We start from the raw sequence: 19,456 nt of genomic DNA on the forward strand, positions 1-19,456 counted from the left end.
AGGAATTCTTAAAGGTATCTAAAGTTGAATTTTCTAATCAGGTATGATATCTAAATTACTCTTTAATTAATTACAGTATACTTGATTTCTACATGAATTATTGAAATAAAACCCAACAATTGGTATCAGAGCCAGATTAAGAGCTAAGATTTTCTCGTAGAAATCAAGATGAAAGGAATTAAAAGTATATCATATATTATTAAAATTTATGGGCATGAGAATTTCTGGATTCAATTCATTATTTTTTCTAATTGATCATGCCTATTGATTTATTGTCGCGGTTGCGCACATGGCCGCTTGACTAGTGGTTTATATATTTTTTGTTTTGTTCCTCCATCTACTTGATTATATAGTCAGTAGAATACAATTTAAGAATGGTAAAATATGGAAAGTCAATTAGTATTAAAAAGCATGCCAATTGTGTGTCGCCACTAGTTGGTTGTCATGGTTGTGGTATTGGACTATGACTTCCTTGTTTTATTGTTAGCCTGTATTAATCTTCTCGACAATTGCACAGGACTACATATAAGGTCTTGTTGGCTGTGATCCTGATATCAATACGGCCTGTTGTTTAATTGCATGTTGTTAAATATATTTACAAGCGTAGTTGTAGATTTTGTTTGTTAACTATGCAACTGTGTATTGTTTTATAGTGCTTTGTAAACTAACTTTATTTTGGATATATATATATATAAAACAATACACAGTTGCATAGTTAACAAACAAAATCTACAACTACGCTTGTAAATATATTTAACAACATGCAATTAAACAACAGGCCGTATTGATATCAGGATCACAGCCAACAAGACCTTATATGTAGTCCTGTGCAATTGTCGAGAAGATTAATACAGGCTAACAATAAAACAAGAAAGTCATAGTCCAATACCACAACCATGACAACCAACTAGTGGCGACACACAATTGGCATGCTTTTTAATACTAATTGACTTTCCATATTTTACCATTCTTAAATTGTATTCTACTGACTATATAATCAAGTAGATGGAGGAACAAAACAAAAAATATATAAACCACTAGTCAAGCGGCCATGTGCACAACCGCGACAATAAATCAATAGGCATGATCAATTAGAAAAAATAATGAATTGAATCCAGAAATTCTCATGCCCATAAATTTTAATAATATATGATATACTTTTAATTCCTTTCATCTTGATTTCTACGAGAAAATCTTAACCCTTAATCTGGCTCTGATACCAATTGTTGGGTTTTATTTCAATAATTCATGTAGAAATCAAGTATACTGTAATTAATTAAAGAGTAATTTAGATATCATACCTGATTAGAAAATTCAACTTTAGATACCTTTAAGAATTCCTTAGTGCCCTTTGAGAGATTTGAAAAAAATTAGAGCGCTTTACCCCCTTCTGAAAGTCGTCGATACGATAGGACTGAATAAGGGTTTTAAAACCCTTATATATAACAACATTAGGGGGGAGTAGACGGCTTCTCTACAAACAAGTATATCTAAGTTTCCCTTCCTATTATGGAAACTTAGATATCAATGGTTAGAATTAAATCACACCAAATAAGTTGAAAAATCACAATCCAACGGTATAAAACCATACTCCCAATTAGATCACCAAATTGGAAAGTACAACCCAATCCATCAATTATCAATAATCACATTGCAATTCTATTTTAGAAAACGTAATACATAGGACCATAAAATAATTTTTATTATTTAAATATATATATAAAAATTCCAACAAGAACTTCACCTACACCCTCACAGCCTTGGCTATTAATGAACGAATTCATTTAAATGAATGAATGGCCTGTGGAAGATGATTTTGGGGGAAGCCTGAACCTCCACAGAGTAGTCCAATACATTGTTCCCACGTCAGTCATTTTTGAATGATTAGGTTATTTGCAGTGAAACCTGATGCACCAGAGCAGATCATTTTACATGAAACGCATACTTAGGTGCCACGTAGGCATGTCTAGTCTACGTTTAACAAGCACTCTTTTGGGTAATGAACACTTTATGAACGTTATTCTTTTGCTTTATTTTATTTTTTTATTTCGTGATAGTATTATATAAGGGTAGTTTTGTCCCAAACATACTCGAGAAATTTCGTAACAAATTACAGGTGCTTCCGCATGGTATGATGATGGTCAGGGACGGATATGAGGCAACTTTTAATCAAATAAACATATCGTGGGCAATAGTAAAGTATTTTTATAAAATAAAATAAAGTTAGTAGGTATAAAATATATAAAAAAAGAAAAAATTTCGGGGAGAATTTAAATTTTATAGATATATATAAATTTTATTGTGTAGCTGAATTTGTACGGTAATGTAAGTCTGTGCACTCGTAGTCTGCTTTGAGCCTGAGTCTACATACTTTTGCTCTTAAGTTTTACTTCAAAATTTCTCATTTTTGAGTGTACAAATCTTATATGCATAATCCTTTCTCTTTCTACAACAGCCGATGTAAGAATGTACACCTATAATCCACGAGCGTGGTATAATTTGTCAGTGCCTCGCACCGCCCACAAAATCGCCGCACAAAATGTCAATCAACTCTTTTTTACAATGACTTTATTAGCCATAAAAAAATTAAGAATTATTTAATTTTTATTTGGATATTTGTCGTGTTTATACTTCCCCGTCCTATTCATACTCAATGCAGTCGTTCGCACACTCTCTTCACCCGGCTCACTAGTTCAAACTTTTCTAGATGTGGCCGGTACTGAACCGTCAGGATGGTTTGTCATGCTAATTACACGTAGTATATTTTATATAGGCTTTTCCTATGGGGTTCGATTACTTGTGTGGATATTAATAGGTTGGATTACTAAATTATATATATTTTCACTAAAAAGCCCCTCCCCCAACCAAAATTTACATGTCCATGCCCTTCCCCAGAAATTTACATGTCATTTATCCCAAAAAAAAAAAAATTACATGTCAGCACCGACCCCATGGCCCTCTCCCTCCCTCTCAGCTTGGGTTTCCGTAATCCCACAAACACAAAATATAGGACAATGCTCGGTCCTGCCCAGGACAATTTTCGTCCTCCTATATTACGTGGTTCAATAAAAATTTGGCAAGTGTCCCTAAATTTTTTTGTAACATAAAAAAATTAAACAAATTTAAATTAACCCGTTTTAGCGGGTTAAAGGGTTGCACCCAGACATTCTCAAAAACATATCTCAATAGTCCAACCCCAATCTAAAACCCCCAATCGTTTCGACCCCCCACCACACCACTGACACTCCTCACACTGTGCCACCACCACTGCCACAAACCACCTCCACTTCTCCACACCCCCTCTCTATCTCTCTCCCCACCACCCTTTATTCTTCTTCTCTCTCTAGATTTCTCGTTCACCCTAAAACCTCTCAAAACCTAAAAGCCTTCAATCTATTTCTCTTCAAATCAAACAAAATATGTCACCTCTGACTTAGCTATCCGAATCAGAAAAGAAAGCCGCGCGCCCACGAAACAATACAAAGGTGGATGAGTCTTAGACGCCGGTGGCGGAGGAAGTGGTTGTAGTGGAGAAAATGAGAAGGTTAAGTATTTGGCACGCCAAAGATCGAAGTGGTGATGAGCTTGTTGTATATATAGAGAGAGTAGTCAGAGAAATATGATGAAGTAACAATGGGTATGTGTGTGTTTGCTGGAGAGAGAGTAGTGAGAAATAAAGATGAGATGTTGAATTCAGATGGGTCCTTAAATTTTTAACCGGTTTAAAACGGGTTCAATTATTATTATTTTTTGGGTAAAGTACAGCCACACCAGGACATTTAGAGAAAATTTATCTTCTTTTTTTTTTTTTTTTTTTACAAAAACATCCCCTGAAAGTTCAAAAATGAATAAAGACATCTCTACATGAAAAATTAACCAAATTACCCTTTGACCGTTTAGGAGACTTTTTTAACTTTACAATTTAATAAATTGGACCAATTTACCATCATGAATAATTTATGCATAAAAAAAAGTAAAAAAAAAAAACTTTATATTGTTCACCTTTTTTTAAATTTACTTTATAACTTTCTCAACTTCTTAAAAATGTAGACGTTTAAAATGTTTTTTTGATTCAATACATATATTTCAAATAAATTATATTTTGTTATTACTTCTTTTCTTTTTCTTTTTTATTTTTAAATTAAGATGCTTAATTCTTTCATCTAAAAAAATTAAACCAATATCTTTTCCTTAAAAATAAAAAATATGGTACTAGTATAACTTTATGCATCTTAAATTATATATCAAATATTATACATTTTACAACATAAAAGAAAATAGGTACTAGTATAACTTTATGCATGCCTTTATTTTATTATTTTTTCCCTTTGTTTTATTATTATTTTTTTCCCTTTTATGTTGGGAAATGCATAATGTTTGATATATAATTTAAGATGCATGAAATTATGCTGGAACCATATTTTTTATTTTTAAGGAAAAGAGATTGGTTTAATTTTTTTAGATGAAAGAATTAGGCATCTTAATTTAAAAATAAAAAAGAAAAAGAAAAAAAGTAATAACAAGATATAATTTATTTGAAATATATGTATTGGATCAAAAAATCGTCTACATTTTAAAAAGTTGGGATATTTATAAAGTAAATAACAATTTTTTTTTTTTGGTTACTTTTTTTTTATGCATAAATTGTTCATGAGGGTAGATTGGTCCAATTTATTAAATTGTAAAGTTAAAAAAATTCTCCTAAACGGTTAAAAGGTAATTTGGTCAATTTCTTATATAAAAGGGTATCTTTGTCTATTTTTTAACCTTCAAGTAGTGTCTTTGTCTAAAAAGTAGGTAAATTTCATTAAAGTGTCCTTTTGACAAACCTCAGGGGGTGTAACTATACTTTACCCTTATTTTTTTTATTTTGAACACGTGCCATATTTTTATTGGGGGAGGATGAAAGTTGTCCGCAGGACTCAAGCATTTTTCCAAAATATATTCTCTCTTATTGGGAATATAAATTTTTAAGAGAGATTAATTTTATTATTAATTTTATTATATTGATAGCAAATTAATTATCAAATTATTATCATAATGAATATAAGAGATGTAATGATTTATTTTGTATAAATTTAATGAAAGAAAGATAAATTAATAATATTACAAAAAAAAATAATATTTTGACTTTTTAAGTAGGACATTTATTTTAAGACAACAAAAACCAAAAAGGTGCACAAATTTTTTTGGCTAGAGAGTATATATAATATATATGCCACGTGTCATGCTGACCAACCATATTTCGCTTCCGCCTTGCCTAATACTTGTGGGTTCTTAATTTATGAAAAATTATTAGATGGTCCTGATCTATTTGATATTTGGAGGACTAATTCAATAAAAACCCTCCGATCATGAAACTTTGTAATTTATTAATACACTCTTGTGGAGTCATTTTCTCAATCCGAAAGGTAATGATCCACTAAGTGTTAATGATACAGGACTATCTAATAATTTCTTTTTATTTAGACTTGAGAATTCAATGGCTCTTTAATGACCCTCTAGAGTCATCTTGTGATGAATTTTTCTTACTGAACTAATGAATTAACTTGTTTATTAAATGACTCATTTCACTTTTCACATAACTCAATAAATTATTTAAATTTAGTGATTAAATAAAAGGAGCTCACGTCTCTTGTTATGAGAAAAGTCTTTGATAATATTACTCTTATTCTTTTTGAGAGATCCTTCTAAGTCTTAAGAGAGCTTGCTCTTGAGAAGAGTCACATAGATAATTTTTTTGAGATTTATAAAAATTCAAATGAGTCATTTAAAACATCTTTCAATTCAATGATTAAAATGAAGAAGTTGCGGTTAGGGAGCTCTCTTAAGATCATTACTAATTTTTTTTATTATTACCATTTCTCTCAATTTTGTTTATTTATTTATGAATGCAATTTGTGGAGATAACTTTATTTGTCATTCATTACATAAATTCAAAAAATAAAAAACTAGTCATAAAAGACAATTTTCTAAAAATAAACTTTCTTTTAATTGAATTTTCAAAAAACACTTCTCAGGAAATATCAACCATGCATATTTTTATATAATTTTTTTATTTTCAATTTTCAAAAAGCAAAAAACTATTCTTAAAAAGTTGAACAAAGCATTTCAGCGGATGTACTTTTAGTTTTAAAGAAAGCGGCATCATTTTTTCTAAGTTCGCAAGTTAGAGAATAGAGATAGATTAGGCACATATTTGTTAATTTATTGAAAAGAAAAATTCATATGTATATTGTTCAATGACTCTGGGGCCGTTTGGATTGGGTAGATTTGGAGGGCTAGGGAGGAAAAAAAAAAAAAAAATGATAATGAGAGTGTGTTTGGTTAGTTAAAACTTAAAAATGAGTGAAATAGTATTTGAGTAGTATTTTTATAATTCTAAAACTGTCTTCAACAGTTAAAAGGAAAAAATTATTATTCTATTCATATCATAGCTATTTAAAAAGACATAATAGTAATTTGGTTGTTATCATTTCTCTTCTTTTTTTAACAAAAACACTATCTCTTCTATCTATTCAAACATAAATAGAAATTATTGGTATAATTTTTTTTCTTTCATAACTAAACTGTTACTAATACTATCCTCTGTTTTTTTTTTTTTTTTTCAAACAAAGCATAGTAAAAAGGTAAATTATCTGAAACTCTCCTTTAAAAAAAAGTAATATCTCTTGAGATTTTGCATCACTGTGACTACTTCTGATGTCAGTCAGGTTAAGTCCGGTTTAGGTATGGCAACGGAACTGGTTTGGAGCGGGTTTCCCTAAATCCTGCCCCGCCCCGTTTAATTTTTGGCAAGTCCATGCCCTCCCCGTGGGAAGTATTGTACCTTGTGCCTAAAGGCGAATTCAGGGGTAGGCGAAAAAAAAAAAAAAAAAATAGTAATGGTAACCAATCCAAAGTTAGCCCACCCCATTCAGAAATGCTGGATCCGCCCTTGCCCATGCTTGCCCTACTAACAAACTCAAAAATTGATCTGGTGTCCCCCTCTGTCTTCCACAATTTTATTGGTTAAATAGCCCGAACAAAAGAAGACGAAGAATAAATCAATCCCTCTGCCTCTGCCTGAGAAGAATAGATCAAATAATTATAAAATAAGAGATATATAATATTTTATATATATATAAAGGAGAAGAAGAAATGAAAAAGGATAGCTCTACCTGTGTGAGTGCGTGGATCTACTTGAGAAAGTGAAACAGAGACTGGTGAGGGCGTGAGGGATTGAGGTCAAGGGTTTGGTTTTTGAGTTTTGACTCTCTTTGTCTTCCCTTAATGCCCCGCTCAATTCAATATATATGTGTGTGTGTGTGTATATTAAATATAGTTATATGCTTAGCGTGGGGCGGGACGGATATGTATAAGAACTCTTACCCGTCCCGTGACCCGCGACGGGTACAAAATTTGTATCCATGTCCATCCCAATAATATAAAAGTTGTTCTCATATCCGTTATTAATGGGGCGGGGCAAAAAAAATTGCCATCCCTAGTCCGGTTAGTGAGATAACTTCTAAACGTCAAAATAGTATTACATGCGTCAAAATAACTTAAATGTCCATATCAACTGTACCAAAAAAAAAATCATTTTTTGTGATAAAAATGCAGGAAACATTAAACTTAAATATGAGCAATTTATTTCTGGTCAAGAAACATTATTGTTTCAATTGAAGGCATCTCAATTGATGGTACTCAAAATATCTGACGTGGAGAGCTGGTGAATCAACATGAGAAAGCATAAAAGCGACGGTTTAATTCTCCCTTCTTTTTTCTGACTCTGTCTCCTCGTCGTCGTCAAAATGTTGGTATCAAATTGAAAAAAAAAAAAAAAATGATTCCTTCAGAACTGTAATTAACAAACATACTGTCATATCATAGAAAATATACATGCAGAAAAAGAGTAACCAGTTGTGTAAATTATTCCTGCTTTAAAGCGCAAGTATGTCTACACACTGTTCATTTACAATGCATGTTTTAGGGTCTTGACTGAATAATTAACCTTTCTGATAAAACAATATTCGTTACTGCAGGGACAATACTCATATATATATTCGAATGGTTAAGCAATATTGTATATATGTACAAGAAATTTACAAGGCCAGTTTAGCCCAGGCAAGCCAAAAGATTGCCGTTGAACCAAAACAAGGTCCAAGGCCATGAACAGAATTAATGACACCCCAAACACCAAATTTTCCATCAGTGAGATATATAGCCGTTGATAACTGCTCCGAAGCGGTTAGCAATGGATGTCTGCAATCAATCACTCACAACTCCTAGTCAGGTGGGCGGGAGATAGCGGAAATTAAACTCCATTCCATTGAAAGAACTGAACTGAGAGGGAATCCTTTTTGGAAGACTTGAGTATTCTGTCAATGGAGTTGGCAACCATCTTCAGCCCCTTGTTTTTGCCAGATAATGTAGTACCATGACTGTGAGGGCCAATTTACATAGCATGATTCTAGGGTTCCTTTTGAACGCCCAGTTTGACGAATTGGGGCCAATTATCACTCTTTGACTCCTTGTGTAACACCTGCATTTGTCCTGAGAATCTCCATATTGGCGAATGTTTATCCTATATCCTCCTCACCGCTGGCATTTTCCTTTCTTTCACATTGCATACCATCTATTATATGTGCCTCGGGTGTCATTGGATGTGGTAGGGGATCCGCCTAATGGATGATCATACGACTATGAATGATACTATATCCGAAATATTGTAAAACTTCTAGTAGCTTTTATTAGAAGACCCATTATGTCCCACATATAAACTCCAAAATATTAAACAAAACCAAATATACTGAAATACAATTATATTCGGTATAACCGTACAAGTCAAATCATTTGAAAGAAACATTTAAACTGCGTATATTTTATAAGTGTTAACTTTCTCTCTATACAAATTTATGCGAAGAGTTTGCAAAGAAAATAATATTTACACAATGGAGCGGATTGTGAAAGATGGTAGTAAGGATCAATCTCAGCATCAATCTCAGCAGGAAAGGAAAGAAGGAGTGTGCACAAGTCAAGTCAGGTCAACAAGAATCTTAAATTTCAAAAGAGGGTTATTGTGATATTCCACGTCACCTTAGGAGAAGTTTATGGCAGTTATATAATCTGTACAAATTTAGACGATTGTATTGGGCAGCAATCCAAGGGAAACTTTACCATGTGGGTTGTGTTTCTAATGCTTTTGGTTATGTGATATTTATATTTGATTCAGTTAATGACAATATTAAGCTGTCTTTCCAAATGGGTTTACGTGTTCACAGAGGAAATGTGGAAAAAAAGTTCAAATAGAATTTATATAAAATCATTATGTTACATTGAAGATTTGTAATTTGTTCTGTTTAATGTGAATTTTGAAAGATCTTGGTAAACCCAGAATTTAGATTTTGGAATTATCACTCTTTAATTATAAATTAAGTCCTGTTGTTTCTAAGTTTATAACCACTACCTTCAAGCATTCTGTACTCAGTGACTCTGCAATTTCACATCCCAAGTGTTTCTCTGTCATATATATATATATATATAATGTTTTTGACCCAATTGGGCAAATTAGGGCATTGATGAAGCTTATGCTTCTCCATCTGCCAATTCTGGGAGAGAGTGACTTAGTTCATCTCTCATCCATGTCTCAACTTTACGTCAACTAGTTTCAGAGGTAATTTCTGAAATCTCTCCACGGATGGAGGTAATATTTCCTACTCTTAGTGAAACCAAATTGAAAACAATTAAGAGCCTATTTCTTTATCTGTTGCTGAACCCACTATCAAATCAGTTCCTTCTTTGCTTTGATGGTTTTCTTTTTGAAAAGGGTTTTGAAGTGACAGATTCTTTGCTTCATGTAGCTTTCAATCAATCTCCCACAAGCTGATTCAAAAAAAGGGAAGAAAAGGTAGAAGAAGAAAGATGAGAAGAGCAAGCAAAGCATAAGGTTCAGGTATTAAATCTAAGATGTGATTTCTAAGTGTTTGAAAGTATGCCAGAACCGTCATTTGGCAATATGACTGGCACATTTCTGAAACTTAGGGCGCCCTGGTTGACAAGTATGGAGTACTCACTGCTGCCAGACGTTGGCACCAAGGCGCTGTGTGTTGGCATTTCTCTTGTCAGCATTGGCATCACAGCTGCCTATATTTATTTCAGGAAGAAAGCGAAGGCCAAGGCCAAGGGTCTGAGATTAATCATCTTTATATAATTCTCTCCTGTTTATTGAATATTGGGAACTATTTGAATTGATATGAATAGTTATTATTGTTGTAGTAGTTTCTGGATCATTAGTTTTTCACTTGTCTGTTTGGAATTTAAATCTGTGTTTTCTTCAGCTTTTTTAATGCTTTCCTTATCGATGAATCACTTTTTTATGAATTTATCCTGTTTTTTGAATTGTATCATAGTGATTTTGGGAACTATTTGACTTATAGTAGTCTCTGCATTATTAGTTTGTCACTTGTCTGTTTGGATTTTAAATCCGTGTTTTCTTCAGCTTTTATTGTGTTCCCATTATCCATTTGGTTATTGACGAAATGTAGATCATAAACTTCCATTCAACTAAACTTATACACTCCTTTGCCCCTTTTGAGGTGATTATTTTCCTTTATTATTATTATTATTATTTAACTGTTTGAGAAAGCAAAGCAACCGTAAACCGTAGTTTGCAATTTTATTTTTTCATCAGTAATTTATTCTTTTTAAGAATGAAGTTTTGATTTTGGATACAATTTGAGACTTCCTATTTGAAAGTAAATTATCTAATTATTTTACCAAGCATTTGCAGTGGGTATATTTTCATGGCTTTGAAGAGAGTCCATTAGTCGCATATATAGAGAATTAATATTAAGTGTTCCTTAACTGTGTGGTTTTATATGCTCCTGCAGTCACTCCTTTTTCTTGGTGACACCATTTTAAAGGATGTTTTTGTGCCTTAGATATGAGAACATAAAAGGAATGAGTTTGTATGAATGGAATTCTCAATTCAAGCATTAGAATGATCATTTCTTCACGTACTACGTCTGAGTCTTCGTTTGTCATCACAAGTTCTTTAATTTGCAAATGATGTCTCTATCAAATAATGAGAATTCTTGTTTGAATATTCAGTTTATTAACATTGATCCTATTTTGCTTCCACCAAATATTCTTGTTCGAATGGGTGAAATATATCTCAACTATATCATCATTTTAGCCATAAAACATTTACTAGAAACACATATCTTTATTTTTGTTAGGTATATGAGTCACGTGTTTGGTAATTTCCTACTCAAAAATTGGGTTGTAATGTGTCAAAGTGTCTTGAGTCATCCGAGAAAACTTCGAAGACAAGGAAGACACATATTTGTGAAGAATACAGCAACAAAGCTTCATTCTCAATCACATGTCTAGAGATTGCTCTTTTTACTTCCTAAATAAAACTGAATTATCCTTCATAAACCTGACTTGGTATCAAATTTCACTCTTGCCTTGTGATCCTTTGTAAACACTGAAGATTGTATGGTCATATCTCATAGCAGATTCCCTTGTCCCATTTTCTCATCCACACTAATTGTTATTTCCAGCATTTGCTTATTAGTTTTTATTTTTTTCCAGTTGTGAAATTCTGAATTTGTTCCTCGGTAATTTGCAAATATGAGGAACTTATAGAGGTATAGTTGCTTGGACCCTCAGAATTAGAAGTAAGCTTATCTATTTGAAACTATTGATGACAGGTTCCTTAAATTGTTAGTTTAAATTTTAGTTTTGTGTCGTGTTCTAAGGATTTTAAGTTAATGTTTGGTAAGGGGGAAGATATTCCTAGGGTTGGGTTTGAAAAGGCTTGCCTTTGCCTGGTTTGTTTTTCCTTTTAATTGCTCATATCTTCTGCCCCAATATTTTCATTCTCTTTTAATTTTTTTGGCCATCATGTGTTTAAAGTGGTGCGCAAGTTCTTGTTTCTTGCAAATTGACTATCTCAATGATGTTTTTTAGGCTGCTTAGACCCTCAGATTTTTAAGGAGTTCAAACTTGTGAAAAGAACTCAGCTCAGCCATAATTCTGCGAAGTTTAGATTTGCTCTTCCAACTCCTACTTCAGTGTTGGGGCTCCCTACCGGATATTTCATAAGATGCAGGTTTACGTAATAGTCTTTACTATCTTCCAATTTCTATTAATTACTGTTGTATCTGAACCTTTCAGCTTGTGCTGGATGGTGGTCAGGAATATATATATATATATATATATATATATATATATATATATACATATTCACTCACATTAAACAGTTGTATGTATGTTGAGACATCACGTCTGGGATTGCTTTATAACCAAGTATTGGTAGAGTGGCGAAAAACACTCACCTAGAGGATTATATCTGTTAGCATTGCCTATTGATGTGACTGACTTACAGAGGATGATCATTTGCTTCTACAAAGTTCTGGAAACATTTCAAAGTCTGCCTATTTTTTTTACGAGTTTTACAAATCGCCTAATCCCATACTAGGCATGTTTTATTTAAGAAAATGATTCATTATAATTATGAATTTGCCAAGACTTCAATAGATGATAACAATGCCTTTTGATCCCTTAGATGCACTAGGTTTTTCTCAACCAAACCAGCTGTATGAAACATTCTCTGAAGTATTCCAGATTCTCCTGCTGAGTTTTGTTTTTTCCACTAGCTTCCTCTACTTTTACACATTTATTCTAACTTATTTTTTTATTTAATTAGAAATTCAAAGTTGTTTTCAGCACCAAGCACTTCCTGAATCTTGAATGCTTATATTGCAGTAGCTGGTCGCTTGGTTGGACTGATGACTGACATCAGATTACTAATCATGTCTCGTTTTGTTAAACAGGGGAAAGGATAGCAAAGGTGATGAAGTTATCAGGCCATATACCCCAATTACTTTAGATTCAGATGTTGGATACTTTGAACTAGTTGTCAAGGTACTCCATCTTTGAATCGCATTCATGTTCTGTATATATTTCTAATTCTTTTGAAGATTTTTCACCTGAACTCAAATTGATATTGGTTTTGTCTGCAATAGATGTACCCAATGGGAAGAATGTCACACCATTTCAGAGTGATGCGTGAAGGCGATTACCTGGCTGTAAAGGGACCAGAGGTATTTTCTCTCGTTGTTGAGATTGATTACATGTTAATTATATAACAAGGACAGTGAAGTGGCTTCCAGAAATTCATATGGCTCTGAAGTGCCATGACACTGACCTCGATTTTAGAAACAAAGTAAAAGGAAAAAAATGAATTGTCACACTGATTTTGTACCAAAAGATGTTCCCGGCAAGCATCTCATCATTCATGTCTTTGCTTGTTTATATACTTCAAATCTTGATATCAGTCTATCCTCTACTGTTACTTCATGAAATATGGAAAGATGACTGATTTAGAACTTGCTACTGTTGCATCACAATCGGTGCTGCCTGTCCTATCTTCACCATTATCAATACCACTGTTAAAACCACCACTACCAGAATGACTGCAGTAGCTGCTGAACTGTGAGAGTTGGTGATCAAACATAGATCTATCATGGTGTTGTCCTTAATATATAATATTAGTCATAAGCTCAACTAACTTTACCTCACAGAATTTTAGCATATTAAAGTAATCAGTGCAACTTCTTTTTCCCATTCACTATAGAAATGGAGAGGCATCGGGGGGAAAGAATGATCTTGTATTCTCCAGCCTAGACTGTACGTTGTTTCAGCCAATTTACCCAATATTTTATATACTGGTTCATCACTATCTTGTTTACACTCGGTTTACATTCTTGAATTCTTTAATATCATTGTCACCTATATCTAATAGAATCCCTAAATAGTAGAGTACATAATTAGAGAGATTGTTGTTGCAGTATTAGTTTCTATATGTAGTGAATTTAATGAAACCATTTACATATAATTTACTACATATAGAAACCATTTGCATATAATTCGATAAACTCACACTAGTTTCTGTAACATTTCCTTGACTTCGTTTGGGCTAAGGTTTCTATTGTTAATATAGTATCAAAGATGCGATTAAATGGTGCGTTTTTTAGATGTGGATGGTGAACCAGGTAGTGCATGTTGCTTTTCTCTAAAGTCAGGTTCATTTCCCCATTTCACGTTTCATCAATATTCTTCTCATATTTTGAAAAATACTTTTAAAAGACTTGACCAGTCATTTCAACTCTAAAGAATGGTTTGTATCTTTTTTGCTTAAATTTTCATGACAACATTGTCTATTCGTTATTTTTTTATTATATTATTAATCTTGGCAAGAAACCCACACCCACTTTGCCCCTATGGGGACTTGAACCCTTGACCTTCTACTTTGTAAGACGAGGAAGTATTTGTAATTTTGTGGTTAAATCATTTGGGGATATATTTGATCATATTTATTAACCTTAATGCATGAGTCACAATTGATAAATAAAATAAATTTGCTTTGAATTTAATTTTTCTTGAAATTTTTTTGTATTATGTTTCATTGTTTAAGAGCCGCTTCAAATATAATCCAAACCAATCTCGAGCACTTGGGATGCTTGCTGGAGGGACTGGCATTACCCCAATGTTTCAGGTACTTATTCTGCGCTTCTAACCTTTGAAGTTCGTGACTGCTTCTTCTTCTTTTTTTCCCCCCCGATGACTATCTGTTTCTCTAGCTTCTAAGACATGTGCCTCTGTTTCTGTCTCTGACTACACAAATCAGGTGACTAAAGCCATATTAGGGAACCCAAAAGACAAAACCAATGTGCATCTTATCTACGCAAATGTTACATTCGAGGACATTCTCTTGAAGGTAAATGGTTCACTCTCTTCATTGAGTTTCAATTCATGTATTTATGTCCAACTTTTGGTGGCCATGGTTTAAAGTCTGAATATACGACATGGTCTTAGCATGGCAACAACAGCTCAGTATTCATGTCTTCCCTTGTTATTGGTGAGCCATGACAGTGCACTACAGACACGGCTTAAAAAAATGTCACAAAAATTATTGAAAAAAAAAAAAAACAGACATTATGACAAGGACAAAGTGGATAATGGTAAACCACACTTTCTAATACATATAACACAATCCAAGTGGCAAAATAGTTGTTGACTCCGCAGTGTACATGTATATATTCCCAACTATGTAATTAACAATTAGATAACAACTATTTGTATACACATATATTGTGTAAGTGATAGGGAGACAGCTGATCTATCATCTCTGTTTTTCATCTTTAAAATTATCAACCTTGTAAAGGTATTGGTTTGACAACTATTTACTTAATCCTTGTTACCTGTACTATGTTCAATGTTGGGACAGTGTCCTACATGGTAAGCCCGTAAGGGCTTCGAGGATTGCCTCCTTAGTGAGCTCATTCTGTCCATCTGCTGAGCAAGTTGAGATTGTACTTCTAGAATTGAATCTCGTGAGGTACAAAATGACTTCTTAGTGGCTCATATCATGAAATGCTATTGCTTTGCTCATTTGAAGTAGTGTGGGTCTTTGATATTGAGGAAGAACAGTGTTGCTATTAAAACAAGATTGGCAAAATGTCAGTATTTACCACCCAAAATAAATAAATAAAATAAAAGGCAAACTAAAAACTAAGGATTCGGATAGAGGGATGCTGATTATCGATTAAAATAGTTCATTCCGAATTTTTGCAGGAAGAACTAGATGGGTTTGCTAGCAAGTTCTCCAACCGTTTCAAAGTTTATTATGTTCTGAGTCAGGTTAGTTGTCACATTTCTTCTCTCTTGTTCAGCATCTGTCCTAATATCATTTTCTAATTCCTTCTGAAAAATAACCGTGTTTCTAAAATTTGAGGCATTATTGACGCTATAAGGCACTCCCTTTGTGTAAACTGTCACAAATATCATCGTAGATTCTGTTATTGCCATCTCTACTGGCACTCAGCAATTCCTCTAGGTTTGGCAGATGTAAGCATCAACTGGTTACTATGTTTAACTACCTTGAGAAATGACGATGCTCTTTTTTTTCCCATCAAAAATATATTTGTTACGCAATGCATCTTTCATGCAGAGATATGTTGTCAAATCCGAATTATCCAGTGTTGTGTTTAATTTGGAAATTTGAACTTCGTTTATTGTGTATGATATGCTTTCTCTTGATAAAGATGAAGAGAAATGTTATATATGTTATTTACACAAAACAATTAAAAATTCGATTATCAAATTTATCAAAAGAAAAAACAAAAACTATTAATATAGAAAGCCAAAATGCATTGAAAGTAGCAGTGACCTGAAAATAACTGGGACTGTACCATGCTGAGGTGGCCAGAATCATGGATGGTAGATAAAGGGTGCCTTTGATTTTTCAGGTTCCTTCCAGGATGAAACATGTCAGGTGAAACGGAATACTTTAATGACCTAGATGTAGATTCCATGGTTGTGTATGATGTACTTTGGCATGGCATTTACAGAAGAAATGCAATTGCTTGATCCATAGTTTTTAGTGGGCTCAAGGAAAACGGTTCAGGGCACACCAATGTAGCTAAAATGTGCAGACATCAAAAAGTTTGGTGGACCTGCTTCACACTGTGTTGCTTATTGTGCCTTTGTATAGCATGCTCCATCACTTAAATCTATTTGAGTTCTTACCATAATATTGGAGCATTAGAGCTTTCTGCTATCCAGTTTGAATTTTAAATTTCTATTAAAATAGTTAGTTTATAGTAAGAATATCCGAAGTTCGTGAACTTTTAAGGCTTTATTTTTCAAGGAACTTTCAAAGATACATTTATAAAGACAGTGATGGCCTACAAAATTATGTAACTTTTTTCAACCTTTAGAGAGTCCGAACTTTTTGGAATTTGGGGTTTATGTTCTCTTTTCTTCTTTTTCTATTTTCATCCATTTTGGAATTGCATCTTTCTATATTTAGGATATATTTTGATTTATATAAAACTCATGGCTTATGCTTTCGATGAGAGGTTCGCAACTTGCCTCTATTGAATAAAGACCCTATTTCTCACCTTATTAAACTACTAAAAGGCCTAGCCTAGTGCACGAGGCTCCCGCCACTGCGGGATCTGGGGAGAGGCTGTTTCTTGCTTGAACCCGTGACTTTCATATCACAATGGAGCAACCTTACCATTGCACAAATGCCCGACCTTAGCTTATTAAACTACCATTGTGCTTCAATACTCGTCAACATTTTGATTTCCCAACTGCTTGCTTTAATATATCTGCAGCCTCATGAAGCATGGAATGGCGGTGTCGGACATATATCCAAGGAAATGATTAACACTCATTGCCCAGAACCAGCACCAGATATTCAGGTTGATCTCTTAAACTTAATATACCTCTTTCCGTACAAAAATATCAATTAAACTCTCTTTTTTTCCCGAAAGTTCAAGAAACCAACTGTACTCACACCCACAACATTGCCCTAGCAGGATTCGGACACTCAACCTCTCTTTTGGGAAGGAGAGATCATACTGTTTGGGCTAATGTCCATTAATATTAAATTGGTTTTGTGTGTGAAATACAATGCATCTACAGACTAAGCTATGATCATCCATTAATTTGCAGATATTGAGGTGCGGCCCACCGGGCATGGACAAAGCCATGGCTGCTCATCTTCATGCACTAGGATATTCAAAAGAGATGCAGTTTCAGTTCTAATCAAATGGCTTGCAAGTTCTGTACAATAAAACCAAATATACTTTATATAAACCCTTGGAATTATTATGTCCACATAATAGATTTTTGAGATTTCATCTTGTAATGTTACTTTGCACAGTGGATAAATTTAGTAGCTCTTAAGGTTATAAGAATCTAATAAGCCATAACTTATGTTACATGGACTTGAGTACAAGTATCGAGTGCAGATCTGTATCCACGCATCTCACAGTATCAAGTCAAGTCCTCAACATAAGGACACATGGACATTGCTAAGTATTTATATTATTTAATGTTTTTATTTTATTTTTGGAAAAAAAACATCAGGTAACATTGTCTTGAATATCAGCATTCCGCTTGTTTTGAAGCAATTATATATTCAGTATCCGGTATCTGGTTGATGTAAAACATGTTAGAGCTAAAACATAAAACATAAAACATAAAATTTTATTAATATTCTTTATATATATATATATATATATATATATATATATTTACACAGTACAACATATATGCAAAATTAAGATTATAACTCATCATGTCCAGAAAATTTACATTTTTCAAATGATTTAAAATTGAAGCAGGTATTATATAAATTTGTAAATAAAAATGGTAGTAAAAGAACTAACCTTATCATGATAAGTTGCCTTTTTTTCTTTCTTCTTTTTTTCATTTTAAACTAATTATACTCTTTTCCTTCTAGTTTTCCCATATTTATCCGAAAGTTTTACTACTATTTTGGCTTAAATTTGTTGATACTAAGACTAATGATGGGAGAAATTGAGGGTCCTTATATTTTGTTATTCCATATCTGTGATAAAATGGAGATTTGCACTATTGCTGTTACATCTGATAAAATGGAGATTTTTTCATTCCTCATTTGCAAAAGTACCCATCGGGAGATGATTACAACCCTTAATATAAGGATTTCATCTTGTTTAGAGACCGGTTTAACTTGTAGAAACTAATCATGAGGTGCGTCTTTATTGGTTAGATTGGAGAGACATATGATTTCACACATTCAATTCAATGGATGAAGACGCGAGTTTACCGTTAAATCTAAAACAGATATAACAATGTATTTCCTCTTTACACCGTAGAAACTTTGCCAACCTCTTAACTTACTTAAATATAAGAAATTGAAAAATTGGAAAAAAAAAATGGCACCCACCCTCTTACAAAAATCAGCGGATTACCTTCTATATAAAAATGGAAAAATTTATTTACTTATTCATTTTGAAAATTCACATTCCAAAAAATTACATATAATGCTCAAAAGATTATATATTTATGAGCTTGAATCCCGTTTTATGCAATAACGTGCTGTTACATGAGAGAATCCAAACTTTATGTTTAGTTGTTGATTATTGTTAGAAGTCAAATATCTCTTCCTCCGCCTATGAGAGAATATTATTGACTATTTAAAATATACATACAGAGAGTAAAGAAAACCCTCTTATGAGTAGAGTAATAAACTTTTTTTTATTTAACTTTGAATTGAAAAATATATTAAATAATTTATTTTGACATTTTACGATTCTTCAAAAAATATTCTAATCCAGAGTGAGCTCATGGTTTTTTTTTTTTTTCCTCTTCTTCTTCTTCTTCTTGTAGTTGGGACTCACACACACTGCCTCCATTAAGGTTCGAACCCCTGAACTTCCTTTAAGAAGTAGGAGCCTTGTACCTTTAGATCACAGACCTGTTGGTAACTCATGACTCATTTCACAAGAGCATTACTCAAAAAATTATATGTACATTACTTTTACAAAAGGCCTGCTCTGGAGATTTTTCTTTTCCATATCATCTGGTAAAAAAAATATTTGAGCTATAATAGTGATACAAATTAGTTAGT

The 19,456-nt window shown here is 33.0% G+C and overlaps 1 protein-coding gene across 4 annotated transcripts; it reads left to right on the forward strand.

The window, feature by feature from the left end:
* Positions 1-9,137: 9,137 nt before the first annotated feature.
* Positions 9,138-17,699, forward strand: LOC132299963 (NADH--cytochrome b5 reductase 1-like). 4 transcript variants are annotated; one of them, XM_059796878.1, is made up of 11 exons: positions 9,138-9,162; positions 9,843-9,934; positions 10,024-10,166; positions 11,956-12,097; positions 12,822-12,912; positions 13,014-13,091; positions 14,465-14,545; positions 14,678-14,767; positions 15,625-15,690; positions 17,172-17,258; positions 17,512-17,699. In XM_059796878.1, the coding sequence occupies exons 3-11, from the start codon at positions 10,043-10,045 to the stop codon at positions 17,602-17,604; spliced, it is 852 nt and encodes a 283-aa protein (XP_059652861.1). In that variant the 5' UTR covers positions 9,138-9,162; positions 9,843-9,934; positions 10,024-10,042; the 3' UTR covers positions 17,605-17,699. The 4 variants fall into 4 exon arrangements, with proteins under 4 accessions (XP_059652861.1, XP_059652858.1, XP_059652860.1 ...); XM_059796875.1 differs by lacking the exon at positions 9,138-9,162 and adding an exon at positions 9,200-9,685; XM_059796877.1 differs by lacking the exon at positions 9,138-9,162 and adding an exon at positions 9,200-9,655.
* The last annotated feature ends 1,757 nt before the right edge of the window (positions 17,700-19,456 follow it).

This window comes from Cornus florida, unplaced genomic scaffold, assembly GCF_030987335.1.
Source record: "Cornus florida cultivar Cherokee Brave unplaced genomic scaffold, ASM3098733v1 CherokeeBrave_3.0.0_Hap2_Chr03, whole genome shotgun sequence".
Classification (NCBI taxonomy): domain Eukaryota; kingdom Viridiplantae; phylum Streptophyta; class Magnoliopsida; order Cornales; family Cornaceae; genus Cornus; species Cornus florida.

Bases quoted from the DNA above. Each gene is read 5' to 3' on its own strand.
- LOC132299963 (XM_059796874.1), top strand. From the start codon at position 9,974: ATGCCAGAACCGTCATTTGGCAATATGACTGGCACATTTCTGAAACTT. The intron at 12,098-12,821 runs GTTTACGTAATA...TTTGTTAAACAG, and splicing joins GGATATTTCATAAGATGCAG to GGGAAAGGATAGCAAAGGTG. The intron at 14,546-14,677 runs GTACTTATTCTG...TACACAAATCAG, and splicing joins GCATTACCCCAATGTTTCAG to GTGACTAAAGCCATATTAGG.